Source organism: Falco cherrug, chromosome 5 (genome assembly GCF_023634085.1).
Source record: "Falco cherrug isolate bFalChe1 chromosome 5, bFalChe1.pri, whole genome shotgun sequence".
Classification (NCBI taxonomy): domain Eukaryota; kingdom Metazoa; phylum Chordata; class Aves; order Falconiformes; family Falconidae; genus Falco; species Falco cherrug.
Genome location: NC_073701.1, coordinates 21,690,067 through 21,703,504, shown reverse-complemented (window position 1 = coordinate 21,703,504; position 13,438 = coordinate 21,690,067). Strand labels below are relative to the sequence as shown.

Genomic DNA, 13,438 nt, shown 5'->3' with positions numbered 1-13,438 from the left:
TTCATTGAATAAAACTCTCTAGTGATGTCCTCACTATCATATTCCCAGGCACTCAATTCATGCATTAGTTCCCTCACTGCTACTATATTTTTGCTTAGATTATATTTATAACAAAAATCCTGAAATAACAACTTATGTTCAGCTTCTGGGTTCTATCGGAAAAAGAACAGGAAGGTTTGGGCATTTACAGCCTTATTCAAGTCACCTAGGCTCCACTACTACTTCTGTGCTTGGTCAATGGAGTGGGGTAGCAGTCGTCAAAGGATTTTGTAGAACTTGGCTACTAACTGGTGAGGCCACAGAAATGTAAGAACTTCTTTTTTAAAATACCTGCACAGTCTGCATAGGAACTATTTAGAGCTATTTGGTATTTGTAGTTATTTTCAAATATGTAAAACCACATGATGTTGTATAAGCAAGCATGTTGAAATAACAATAAGCATCACATGTTCTGCAAGAAAAAGGCATTATAAAACTGCTTTGCCACTAGTGCATGCTGTTGTTCAGCTGACTAATCACACTGCCCGGCCACCTAGGTGCAAGTTCAGGCGAAATAACTGAGCACACTTAAGGGACAAAACACAAGTGTTCTTGGTGCCTTAGCATAGGCACAAACTTTGCTGCAACTGATAAAAACTCATTGGGCATAAGTTGAACCAAGCGTGGCAAAATAAATTCCACCAACAGCATGCACATTATATCTCTTCCTGCACAGGCAAATGCTTTGACACATGCCTTGATGTGACAGAAAATGTACATAACTTTACCAGAGACTGCTTTCCACTTGTTCAGCCTATCCAGAATCTCCAGGTCTATCTTTACAGGCATGGATGTCACCTCTGTTGTGCAGACCTTGTAGACATAAACCCCAATTAACCAACCAAACAGTGCAGTGTTGTGGAAGAACTCATTTTCATATGCAAGTTGATCTTTTCTGTGAAAATAGTCTCTAAATATTTTTCTTTAAGATATAGTTGCCTCTTACCTGTTTTGGGTTTGTAAATCATTTCACCCCGCACCATGTGAATTGTGATCATAGCCATAAGCATGGACACAAATGGGATAAGAAAACCAAGGTTCCTGGCCACAGACTGCTGGATATAAGAAATGCTGACAAAGACAACTGCCGAATTTAAGTTAACCAACCAATAAAACCTAGTACACAGAGACAAGAGAGAGAAGAGTGGAAAGGTTGAGCAGTGTAAGGCTTTTATAGAAGATTAAAATGTTCAATTAAAGTCATGGTAAGTATAGTAAGCAAGGACAACATAAGTATCATGCACACATTGACACAGCAATTAACATCAAATTTCACTTGGATGTCTCAGCTCCAAGAGCTATATGATTAAAATAACTGTACTAAAGCAGTAGAGCTGAACAAATTATCAACCTAGTACTAGAATATTCTTGAGGATCAGAGTAATTAAATACAACAACATTTAACATTTACACATTTAATATCTAATAACATAAGTTTTGTGTACGCAGCATCACCAAATTACATGCTTTAAGCTTAAGAGAGGAATGTCTTAATGTCACCATCCCTTGTTTAAGAAATATTAGAATTTGATTTATCAGAAAGGATGGCTTTTCCATTAGTTGCAAGGCTCAGCTTGAATTTTTGGCGGCTTCTGGAAATGTCTTGATAAGGAGGCTCCCCAGCATAATTTGCTCTGAGACTGCATTTGGCAGTAGAGGTGCTTTCCAAGCAAGTGCTGAGCCCCTCCTAGGCGCAGAAGATACCCAAATGAAAATCACACTCTTGGAAGCAGATGGCATGCCACTAGTGATAGGCCTACTGCAGCTTGGAACCCCTGACAAAAGCACAATAAATATGCTTTAAGGAATTATAATGATAAAAAAGGCCACACCCCAAAATAAAAAAAATCCAGAACAATGTGTTTCCTTGAAAGGATGCAGAAGGATAACTACCTATTTTCCTTATCCTAGCAAATGAGTTTACATCTGCATAGTAAGGAGTATGTTGTCATGTCATTTTTTCCCTTGGATTCCAACTCCTACATAATACATTAAATCACGAGTTCTTCTAAAATTCAGCTTTTTTGAGTAGTTAACTGTATAGCTACTTAAAGTAAAACATAAGTGAAACAAAATGTACTGCTTGTTCTTTTATTGCATAGCCCTCTTCTCACAACATGACTAACTAATTTTTACCCTACCATTCATACTTGCAAATGTTTCAGTTATAATCCCCCTATGTTCTTTTAAATTCTGAGGTGCCCCCCTCACTATTCTTCAGGCCACTTGTGTTGTCTTTTTGCTTCCGATAGAGCTTAAACCAAATTTTCCTTTAAAACTGAACTCTCACACAAAACAGGGGTTGGAAGCTATAGAGCAGAGTCAATGAATATTTAGAATCTCAGGGTACAGAGATGAGATTCAGAGAGAACCTGCTTTGTTGGAGTCACACTTTACAAAAATACTAGCTTTTGAGGAATGGTATGATACTTGATTTGAAAAGTCAGAGTCAGTCATTCGAGAAATTTTGTTTCAGATTTGACTGTGCCTTGCAGACTTAGCCTTGAAATTTTAAGTAAGGAATTTTAACTTTGACTAAACTTTCAAGTTCCAAGTTGGCTTTAAATACATGTATTGGTTTTGCATGGCGACGTTTTGGTAGTGGACGTGGTACAGGGGTGGTTTCTGTGAGAAGCTGCCAGAAGCTTCCCCTTTGTCCCACAGAGCCAACACCAGATGGCTCCAAGTCAGACCTGCTGCTGACCAAGCCCAAGCCCATCAGCATTATATTTTCCCAACCCGTCCAGCTGAGGAGGGGAAGTGATAGAGGGGCTTTGGTGGGCACCTCGAAAGGGACAACCCACCCCAAGATGACAACTGTATTTTAAACAAAGAAAAGGGATGAATAATGGAGTAATATTATCTCAATATATCACGGATTACATTTTGCCAGCAACAGCAAGAGAAGATTCCTTCATCTTTAAATGAAAACATTTTGCTAAGGTTGCAGGAAAGGCGAAATATACATTGAAATACAATTACACAGTTTAATACATATTGCTTGAAGAAGCAAAACTTGCTTTCTTGTCTGGTGCTACTTCTGCCTTATGTATGTTATTTGGACTTGAGTACTTTTGTCTCCTAATTCATCTAGAATTACCTTCTCAACAACAAAAGAGAAATGTCAACACATTGTAGCAGACCAGTTATCCCTCAACAATCCAACTCCCAAGCTTGCCAGCTTGATCCCTCCTCAACTGCAAATTAGTAGGTAGGGCAGGAGCTAAGTAACAGCCTACCGTTACAGCTCTCTGTATCAGCAATCACAGCAAAATGTTTTGAGCTGAAATTCTTAAGAGGGGGATTTCAAGTCTCTCTTGACACCTAGGAGACCTCCTCAACCCCTTTTCATTCATTTAAAATGATTTCTAGGTGGCCTGCTGTAATTGCCAAGATGAACCACTGTCATATTGCAATTCAGTACTGAAGTGCCTGCTGTATTCCTTCCAATGTTCTGACATTGGTCACTACATCACGTCTAGCTAGTGCCAAGAAAGCAAAACCTTTATCATTTCAGAAGTACAGACCTTTGTAATGCTGCTCGGGTCAGTTCAGTTACAGAGACAACACTCTCTCACTGCTAGGGATGAGAGATGACCACAGGGCTATGCAGCAGTAGGCATGGGAAGATGATTATGCAGTTTGACTCACCGGACCCAGGGCAAGTGAAAGAAGAAAAATGACGTACTCCACTAGGGCAAAGTCCTGAGAGCTGTGCAGCCGCAGGCCTCCTGGAACCAGCAAGGACATGCACAGCAGGGAGCCCTGCTACTTCACACATTTCTCTGAAGTCACCAAGACACATCCAAAGTTCCAAACCAATTACTGTTTCCTTCAAGTGATTTACATATTTAGGAGATGATAGTCAGAATCATAGACATTTCCCCTCGTCTGAAAGCAATCTTTAGGCACTTTGGAATTATATTATTCTGATGATGGTATAGTTGGAGGGATTTTGTACATGCACATGCTGACTCCAGTTCAAATAAGGCTTTTAAAAAAAAATACAGTTACACAACCGGTCCAGCCAGAACTAGTGTAGAAGTGTTGAAACAATTCTTAAGTGACAATTTTTAAGTTAGAAGTTTCAGTGGCTGTTTTCTAAACGTTCTAAAGAAGTGTGCCTCACGTACCTGAAGCCCTGACACTCTTCATGACTCTATGATCATTTCACTACAAGTAGGAACCTCCAAAGAAAACCCTTGAATACAGGAGAGTGCTTTTGTTTTTCACCACTGTATACCAAAGTACCATAGGACTGAAATGTAAAGCTCCTGTCCTCTCACAGAAGTGAGAAGCAAAAAACTCCATCATGTTTTAGCAATCCCTATGGACCAAACAAGAAAGATAAACTAACCTCAATGCACACGTGGGATTTGCTCATGTCATACTGACAGCAGCAGATCAGAACCTACCCAAACAGAAACACGTCTTGCTAGTTCTTGTATACCATGGCCATCTAATATTGCAATATTTGGACTTGCATTACCTAAAGCGTCTCAGAGATCCCACTAGGGCATAGCTGATTTAGTTAAATACACCAAACCAACAATCATGTCCAACTTTGCATGGAACAGCTCCTTGCTGGAGCTTCAGCAGTCTGAGCAATCCCCGCAATGAGAGCCAAATGCCAACCTAGGAGGTTCATTTCAAGAATGCGGTTCAGATACAAATCCAAATATTATTGTGATAAGCCCATAAAAACCTAATAATTTTATAACATTTTACAGAAATGTACTAATTGCAATAACTTCAAAGAAGTAACATCCAGATGACTTCTTATTTAGAAGTATTGTTTATGTTTATACAGTATTCAAAGTTTTTACTTAATATAATAATTAAGATGAACCTGCTGAATGAAACAAACTGAGATCAAGTAAAATATATGAAAATATTCTAAAATCGATCTTTTCTCACTTTCTGGGTTAATTTTGAAGACTCAGTTGATTTCCTGTTACTTGAAATATTATTTGCTTTTCTTTTTTAAGCATACCTAGCTCTCAGAATTTAAGTTTTGATTTATCCAGACTCAGAGCCAGATATTCTATGTATGGACTAGCATCCAAGCCATACATTTTTCTATACTACAGCTTTGTAGGAGGAAGTAATTTTTTTTTCCCAGAATTGCTATGGAGTTCTCTGCAAAGACAAGGTGTGGGGGGAAAAAAGCAACAAACAAGTAGAAAAACATTTTAAGAAGTTTAAGTAAAGCTTGTCCAAGATAAGAGCAGAAACTGAACTGTAGTATATGGAAAGAAAAATTAGGATGGAAGGATGGAAAATATTACTACTACCATTTTCTCTGCATTTGTTTGGCAAAGATCAGTAAGACAAGACAGAACACTGCTAAGTCTCATCCCTAGTCTGGATTGTACCCTTTGCTCTCAGTTCTCTGCTCCCATAGACATAATGAACTTCTCCTGCTACAAAAATACTACCAGTCCATAACTTTAACCTCAGAAAAGCAGAAGTCCTTAGGGAAACAGTCCAGCAGAATCCAAGCCCCTTCTTCATTTGGCATTGGTATATTCTGTTTACTTAAAAGGTCAGAGTCATAGTTCATACCAGGGGTTAGAACCAGGCTCTAGATGTGCAAATCAATCTTCTTCAAGGATTAAATTAGACAACAGGTAATTACAGGGTCTTTTATCCAAATCTTTAATCCAATAATTCTGATTGTTTAAATAGAACTTTGCTAAGAACACAGACTCAAACTTACCAAGAGTATGCAACCATCTCATTTTATATTATTTTCAAATTCAGTGCGGTGACAAGCATCTACCAAGAGAAAATAGCTACCAAGTTATTATATTCTGAGAAGTTTTAATGATATTAAAAGTGCTAAGAATGAAAACCCCGTTTTTAAATCATGAGATTTAAAATCAAACAGCCCCTCCTTAGATGTCACTGCAAAAATTACTAAATTTTTTTTAATTGCACATGTGCCTTCCTTGATATTTCCAAAGTTCCAAGAACTGACCCATCTGGATTCCCCCAAGGAACTTTTTATTCATATTATATCTCCTTTGTAATCAACACTGAGAAATGTCACTTTGATTAAACACAATTCTGAATGTCTAAGACCACAGTACAATAAATTCTCCAGAGCTATCTTTCAGAACAACTGATTGCTCTCCAGTCTTAATCCCCCAGAGTCTTATTTAATCAAAATGATGTTGCTAATTAAGGATTAAAACTCAGAATAGAGTAAAAAGGAAGGATTTTTTTTTTTTTTCTTCTCTCCTATGGGCAGGTCAAGGAGGCAGAATCTGCTCTAAGGAACTAAACAGTCTCATCCACCTTTGGTAAAGCTGCCTTATTCACTGAAGTTTGGATTTAATTCAAAACTCTTTGATAGTAACATAATTGGAGGAAAAAAGAATAGCCAGGAAAGCCATCCCCAAAGGAGGAGAGATTTGATTCACTAAGATCTTCATTGATTCTTCAGCATTGCATTGTTAATATGTAAATGTGCTCAGTTTTTATTTTAAGAACTGTGCATGTATGGGGAAAGGAGAGAAAAAGGGGCAGTTTAGGGCTTATTTCACCCTCCCTTGAAGCAGGCATCTGGAGGTTTCCACTGTGACTTCTTTGATCCTCACTCCACAGTTTAACCAGAAATTACAGGTGAATGTATATAGCATTCCATGTAGTGCTACAGAAGTGGTAAAGGCAAACGTATAAGAAGTGACCTCTCTGACGTACTGAGAGAGAAATAGTTAATATGGAAACCCCCTGAATTTTGGGAATCAGTTTAGGAGCAATTTTTCCTTAAAGTTCTCTTAAAAAATTTAAAATATTCAAATCAAAACACAAATGTCAAGTGGTTTATCTGACACAAAAACTTCACAGCAACAGAGTTGAAACAATACAGCAGACCCCTACCACTGAGCTTCGCAGTTAGAGACTACTAGCAATCCCTAGTTCCAGTAAACCAGCGCACTTTAGCCTTTCATTGCTAAAAATTTAATCTGATGTAAATTCTAATACATCATTGAAATTTGCCACTGTTAGTTAGGGAGTGGCAGAAATGTATCCTAAAGGGATAGTCATGTTAAATGTAGAAAACCAAATGGAATATGTTGTTCTAAGAGCAGCTAGGCTGTCAGGTCTTTGAGCATTTGGATAAATCAGTTCATCCTAATTCTGACTAAAGACTTCTGTAGGAGGCCAAAATAGATGATCACCTCTAGTCCTAGCAAAAGGAAAAACTTAGGAAGTTTTTACAGAAATTCTTGGAAACCCTTCCAAAAATCTGTAAGTTTTGCAGTTAAAAACAAAACATGAAAACCACCATCTGTAGAGTCTGCCTTGTAAGTCAGTAGTGAATTTCAAGGCAAGGCTCTATCACCCACAACAGATGTTCAGCCAACATTAAGTTACCAACCAGTTGAAAAAAGAAAGAAGGTCTTTTGGTCCACAGTCCTCAAGGTTGTATGCACTTAATGGACACACTATAGCTCTTATGCCTCCTATTCCCAGACTAGCTGTGAGTAGTGCAAAGTAGAATACTATTTTCTGCTCCCTTTTGGTCAGCGTATGAAGAATATGTCGTCTGTCAATGTAAATATCTTCAAAGGGGAATGCCACAACAGGTAATAGCGCTGTGCCTGGAATTGGAAAGAAAATTGACATTTGAAATGGATTCGAATCAGACTGATGAATAAGACATATTTTTAAACCAGTTATGTTGAAAAGACAGATGAAAAATCAAAAATATGCAACAGCGGAGTGCAAAGAGGGAGTCTTAATGCTGTAGAGAACTGTCGCTCTATGTACAGTAAGGTAAGACCACTAAGGGCCTCCAAGAAAGCAATCTTCCTCTGAAATGCTTGTAAGGTTCTTGTTTCGGGTTCTTCAATCAACTGAAAAGCTCACTGGAAATGTAGCTCCTCTCACTGGCCTTCCCCATTACCCACATATAGATAGCAGTAGCTCTCCACTAGCCAGATGGCACTAGTTAAAACATGTATCTTCAGATGATGAACCACCCATCAGCCAGCAAAAGAAACCACCCCATGGTGAAGTGTAGTCTTTTTTGCATCTTCTTTAAATCCCAGAATTGTAATGGGAATTATAATTTAACAGATAAGTTCTCAAAAATGTTGTTAAAAATTTTCTTTTTTTCTGCTGCAGCTTCATGGAAAATACATGATTTTTCAGAAACTTTACCTATAGAAATGCTGGCATGAATTGCCTTTGCCACCTCTAGCAATTCCATGCAATTGCTGTTGCCATCTCACCGGGTCTTTGAGATTTAATCAGCTAAAGCTTCTCCAAGTTGTAATTCGAAATTAAACTCTAAATATATTGGTGTGTCAACACCAAGACTAGCAATGACTAAGACTACAAATGTGAATCAAACCCTAATATATCAGGAATGTTTAATGATCTATCTCAAAAAAGTTCTGGTTAAAACAATACCCAAAGACATCAAATTCTGTTTCTGTCACCAGTCTTCTACTTTAAGATATGTGTTGAAAGGACAATTGACAGAAGGAGATTCCAAACCAGAAGCCCATGGGAGAAACAGTGGAACATAATAGCAATCAGTTTTCCGTACTGCTTGCACAATGGTTTTGCAATCAGCTCAAGAACATTTCAGGAATTAGTCAGATTTTTTTCCTTACTTTGTTGCATGTCAAAATAGCAATGTGGCTGATCATTGCAGAAATCAGACTTGCTTATACTCAACAACTGGACAAGTAAGAAGTATTTCTATCAACTTAGTTTAAGTTGACAGAATAACCACCAGGTGTGAGATGCACTAATTGCTACAGAATGGTCATACTTAGTTTGAACAGTGCTTTCGTATAAAAGATCTTCAGAATAACGTGGGGAAGATTCAGAATGTGCTAACAGAGAGCAGGCTCTCAACAGAGCTGTTAGGATACAGCCTCTCTAATTAAGGAAAAATTTGTTTATACTCGCATGTGCTTAAATACACCTTTCCCTCTTGTTCAAATACAACAGTCATATACCTTTAAATACAAAAATATCTCGACTACTAACAATTGGGAAACAGTTTCCAAACTCTCTGTCAAACTGTCTCTCTGACTAAAGCCTCAGATTTGCACCAAACACAAATAACCTCAGAAGTCTGTTAAAGGGACCAGTGTTAAGAGTTGAGCATCTGCATTCTGAATAGCTACGCTACTTTAGAGGAGTCAAATTTGTGCACCAACTGTCCACAAGATACACATGCAAATGCTCCTTAGTCTTGTTCAAAGCACTCACGAAAGTACATAGGCAAAAATACTGCAGCGCATTTTGTAGAAGAGAAACTCAGTAAGAGCTGTTGGAGAAGGTGGCCACAAGGCTGGAGAAAGTTAGATTTCAAACACAACGCTCAATAATGCATTTCTGCAACAGAATTACTATAAACACGAAATAGTCACTAGGGTGTCACCTACCTAGGAAGTGTAGAAACATGCAGATGCACACAAGCTTGATCCTGCCCACAAGGCATTCAGCAAGCCAGGCAGCCAGTACTGGTGTCAGCATAGAGGTGCCTACAAAGCACATATTGACAATAGCTGCCTGGTAGTTGCGATAGCCAAGTTTGACAGTGCAGAAGAGGATCATGTTGCAGACAATGCCAAAGAACGTGAATCTCTCGCACAGCTCCACCAGCAGCACACAAATAGCCTCTTGGAGTTTCTTCTCAGACTGAGACAGGTTTCCAGCATGGTTGCTTCTCCCAGGTAACAGCCTTTGCGCCTCATGAGACGTATGGTTCAAAAGTTGTTTCTCTTGCATGTCTCTTCTGTCTGTGTCAGGCATGCTTGTCTTTTTGGAGCACGACCGAGTAGAGAAGCTAAAGTTACAGGTATACTTCTCTTCTCCACTGTAATTAGGAAACTAGTAAGACTTTTGCTTTGAATTCCACACTTCACTACTACAATTTCTTAGGGCACCTGTCACTTTTGTGACATTACATGCAGGTCCAAAGGGTATATATATATATAAAAAAACCCCAACAACCACCCCCCCAAGACCCCCAAAGAGCTATATCAACATTTCAGCTTCTGGATTTAGCAACGCTCAGGACCAAAATCAGTTTGTTTAATTAGTCCATTTGGGGGTAAACAAGATTTTCCCCCAGAATTATATTACCTATTAAATTACGGGGATTCAATACTGTATGTGCAATTCTATCTGTATGTTAAAGGTCTATATACACATGAAAGCTAACATGTTCAGCAGAATTCAAATAACAGCTCAAGAAAATAATTTGGTTAAAATAATACTTTAATTAGGCAAGTGAAAAACTGCAAGCAAAGATAAAGGTAACAATAATCATTACATTTCTTGTTATTTTTGATTGAAATTCAGATAAAGCTAATTATAAAAATAAGTAATGCTATTACATTTAAGTCAGAAAAGCAAATTTTAAAGAAAAGTTGAACATATTAGCAAAGGGAAAAAAAGCAATCTAAAAGCAACCTAAACCAAAACTGTTTCTGTAGCCAGGTATTGCACCATAGCTATAATGCATAGTAAAAAACAGGGGCACAGAAGATATATTCTTTCATATCAACCAAAAGCATTTAGAAGCTTGAAAGGAAATTCAGAAAAGCCAAGCTTATACTGCTTTACAATGCTCTTGCTACCTTATCCACAGAGAAGTTTGCTGATTTCCTAGATCAGTTTCTCCATTTTATGGAGCTCATTAAGATCACTAACACCTGTTCAAAATACTCCTAACTAAGAATGTGAAGCATTCTACATTTATTTTGCAATGCACATTTTACGAGGCAGTGGTAAATCGGGTCTGCTTCTCTAAATAGAGCTCTCAGTGCCTCTGATGGCATTTTTTGAGGTACAGGCTCTACTGTTTGTTTCCATCTGTCCATATAACTACTCAAATTTTACCATTTCAGATCTATTTAATATCTGAGAAGTCCTACATCCCAAAACAGATGCATAATGGTATAGAACCAGTATAGATAAGGATAGATTCCAAGATTAGATTATAAAAAAAATCCTCCCCCAAAAGAAACAAAAAAACCCCTCAAAAAGCGACTGTGATTCAAACCAGTCTAGAAGCTCTGAAGCTTAAATCTAAATAGCAATACATTGCTCTAAAGCGATCCTGAAATATACATTTTTTAAATCTAGTACGAGTCTAAAGCAAAACTCAGACAGCAAAGGAACTTTTCAGAGACATCCAGTTGGGGATGAAAGCAGCTGTGACTTGTAGCATGCCAAGAACTATTTCTGTCTTCTGATCTATAATAGCTAAAATGATCTTCATTTGGATAAACCAACCAGAGAAAGCCAAACTAGAAATCACTTATAAATCAGCTTAGCTTCTCCACCAAAGCATAATGAAGCCAATCCCAAATCAAAGCAGGACAAATGATAGTATTTTAACTAAAAGGCACATATATCTTCTGTTGCATAAAGCTACTCTTATCTAACTGTTTACTAAGATTTTTTTTTTTTTTTTTAAGGAAATGCAACTGTATTTTAGGATCTGGTAGATAACATAAAGATAAATACACTTCTGCCACTATAAACATTCCAGTGTAAAATAGTCTGTTTTCCTACAAATTGTCCTTCTTTAAAGAGTACAAAGTTTACCTGTTCTCACGGGTGGTAGCAATTCAAAGTGAACCACATCATGGGAACCATTAGAAGCAGCAGGAATACTAGCTGGGATGGCTGCCTCTTAGTCCTCATGTGATTTCATTTACCCTAATTTTAGGTTGCAAGCTAGAGAAAAGGAGTAATTGACTGAGCCTTATAAATGTCAGAAAGCAGGAGGTGGGTGATTTTCATTGTTATTTTTGAATTGCCTTTGCACGTGACTAATATAGGTATGGTGGTTATGATAGCCACAGATCACCATCAGTACATGAGTTAACATGTTCAATGCTAAGAAAATATACAACTTTGTATAACAATATGATCTTTATTGATATTTTTTTAATCAATTCTGTAACAATTACAGGTGGTCCACCTAATTACTTAAGATGGTTTATAGCTGAATTCTAGTTGAATCACCTGGCATTCCCTTGGCTTATTCTTAATACGCAAGGTAGTAGGACTGCATAATGCCTGATGAAGAACTCTATTATTTGTGGTAACATATGTAGATCTTTATATACACTGAAGCTAGCTGCACCAAATAACTGCTATTTCAAAATCCAGCCCTTCTGGCAGTACCTCTGTCTGCCAGTAAGGAATTTGTGTATTTTTTTTAAACAAGTCTTCTTTAAAGGCTAGCTCTCAGAATAGAACAGTAAAATCTTGGGGAGAGGCTTATAAAAATCTTCTCACTTGACAGTGTCAGTTCACTAGAGCTTTGGCCATTAATTAAAGAGTTGCTATTTGGTAGCCTATCACCCAAGGTAGAAGGTTACTTCTACTCATACTGGAACCTATACATTACCATTAGGCAAGCAAATTAAGTTGGACAGGTTGGAACCAGAATTTTCTCCTAATTTTCTTTGACAAGTGACAGTCACCAGTGTTTTTATTATGAGGGTAGTTTATTGAAATTGAAGAGGCAGAACTTCATTGTCCAGCACAACAGTTACTCTGGCTAAAAGGTAGTAGTGGCTCTGGACCTCTGTTTATGATCTAGAAGGGTCAGTCTCTCTTAACATTTCAGCAAATTTAATTCAGCTTTACTCTTTCAACAAACATGTAAAAGGTGTTGCCCTTCATCATAGCAGCAGCTGTGGTTCCTGCTAAATATCTAGGGCTGAAACATGATTGACATGCACAAGACTGACAGTGCAACGCAACAACTTTGACAGTGTAAATAAAAAATTACACAGCTCAAATCTTTCTAGTTAGCACCAGGATTCCCATTAACTTGCACGTGTTGAGAAGTTGGCTCAGTGACCACTGACCTGAGGATAGCAATTTCAAAGTCAGAAGAAAGGCAGAGCAAAAGGTCTGGGCAAGTGCATTGCCAAACAGGGGTAAACGTGCCTGGGGTCTGCTGCCCGATAGTGTAAACACAGGTCCAAGGTGGTAGGTTCAGCAGGCAGCCACAGTAAAGAAACACAGCTCAAAGCTGGATGACAGAAAGAGAAAAAGCAGGAAAATGCTGCAAAGACAAGTTTGGAGGAATACTTCTGGCACCACCTGTCTTGCTAAAGCTCCAGGTGACAACTTATCAGAGCTACAAGGTTAGGACAGAAAAAACAGATATGGTAAAAGCACAGGCGAAGACTAGACTTCATGCTTTTCAAAATCACCACTTTAATTCTCTTATGCACATAAGAAATGTTCAGTTTAACATACAATAGCTGTTACCAGCCCACATGTGATCCCTGCAGGACGCCCTTCAGCAAGGGTAGCTAACCATTGCCTTCTGCAGGTACTGCTCACACCTGCTTTCATCTAGCACAATGTGTGGCCTCAGAGAAAGGGTCAGGCACTC

The 13,438-nt window shown here is 38.1% G+C and overlaps 1 protein-coding gene across 8 annotated transcripts in view; it reads right to left on the bottom strand.

Annotated features, from left to right (window-relative positions):
- SLC15A5 (solute carrier family 15 member 5) overlaps positions 1–13,438 on the bottom strand; it is a 71,320-nt gene that overhangs the window by 26,503 nt on the left and 31,379 nt on the right. For all 8 annotated transcript variants that reach the window (XM_027807632.2, XM_027807633.2, XM_027807634.2 and 5 more), the window contains 3 exons: positions 9,453–9,886; positions 7,427–7,649; positions 986–1,155 (listed from right to left, as the gene is read on the bottom strand). In XM_027807632.2, the coding sequence (XP_027663433.1) occupies positions 986–1,155; positions 7,427–7,649; positions 9,453–9,822 (763 nt within the window). In that variant the 5' untranslated portion in view covers positions 9,823–9,886. The remainder of the gene's footprint in view (positions 1–985; positions 1,156–7,426; positions 7,650–9,452; positions 9,887–13,438) is intronic.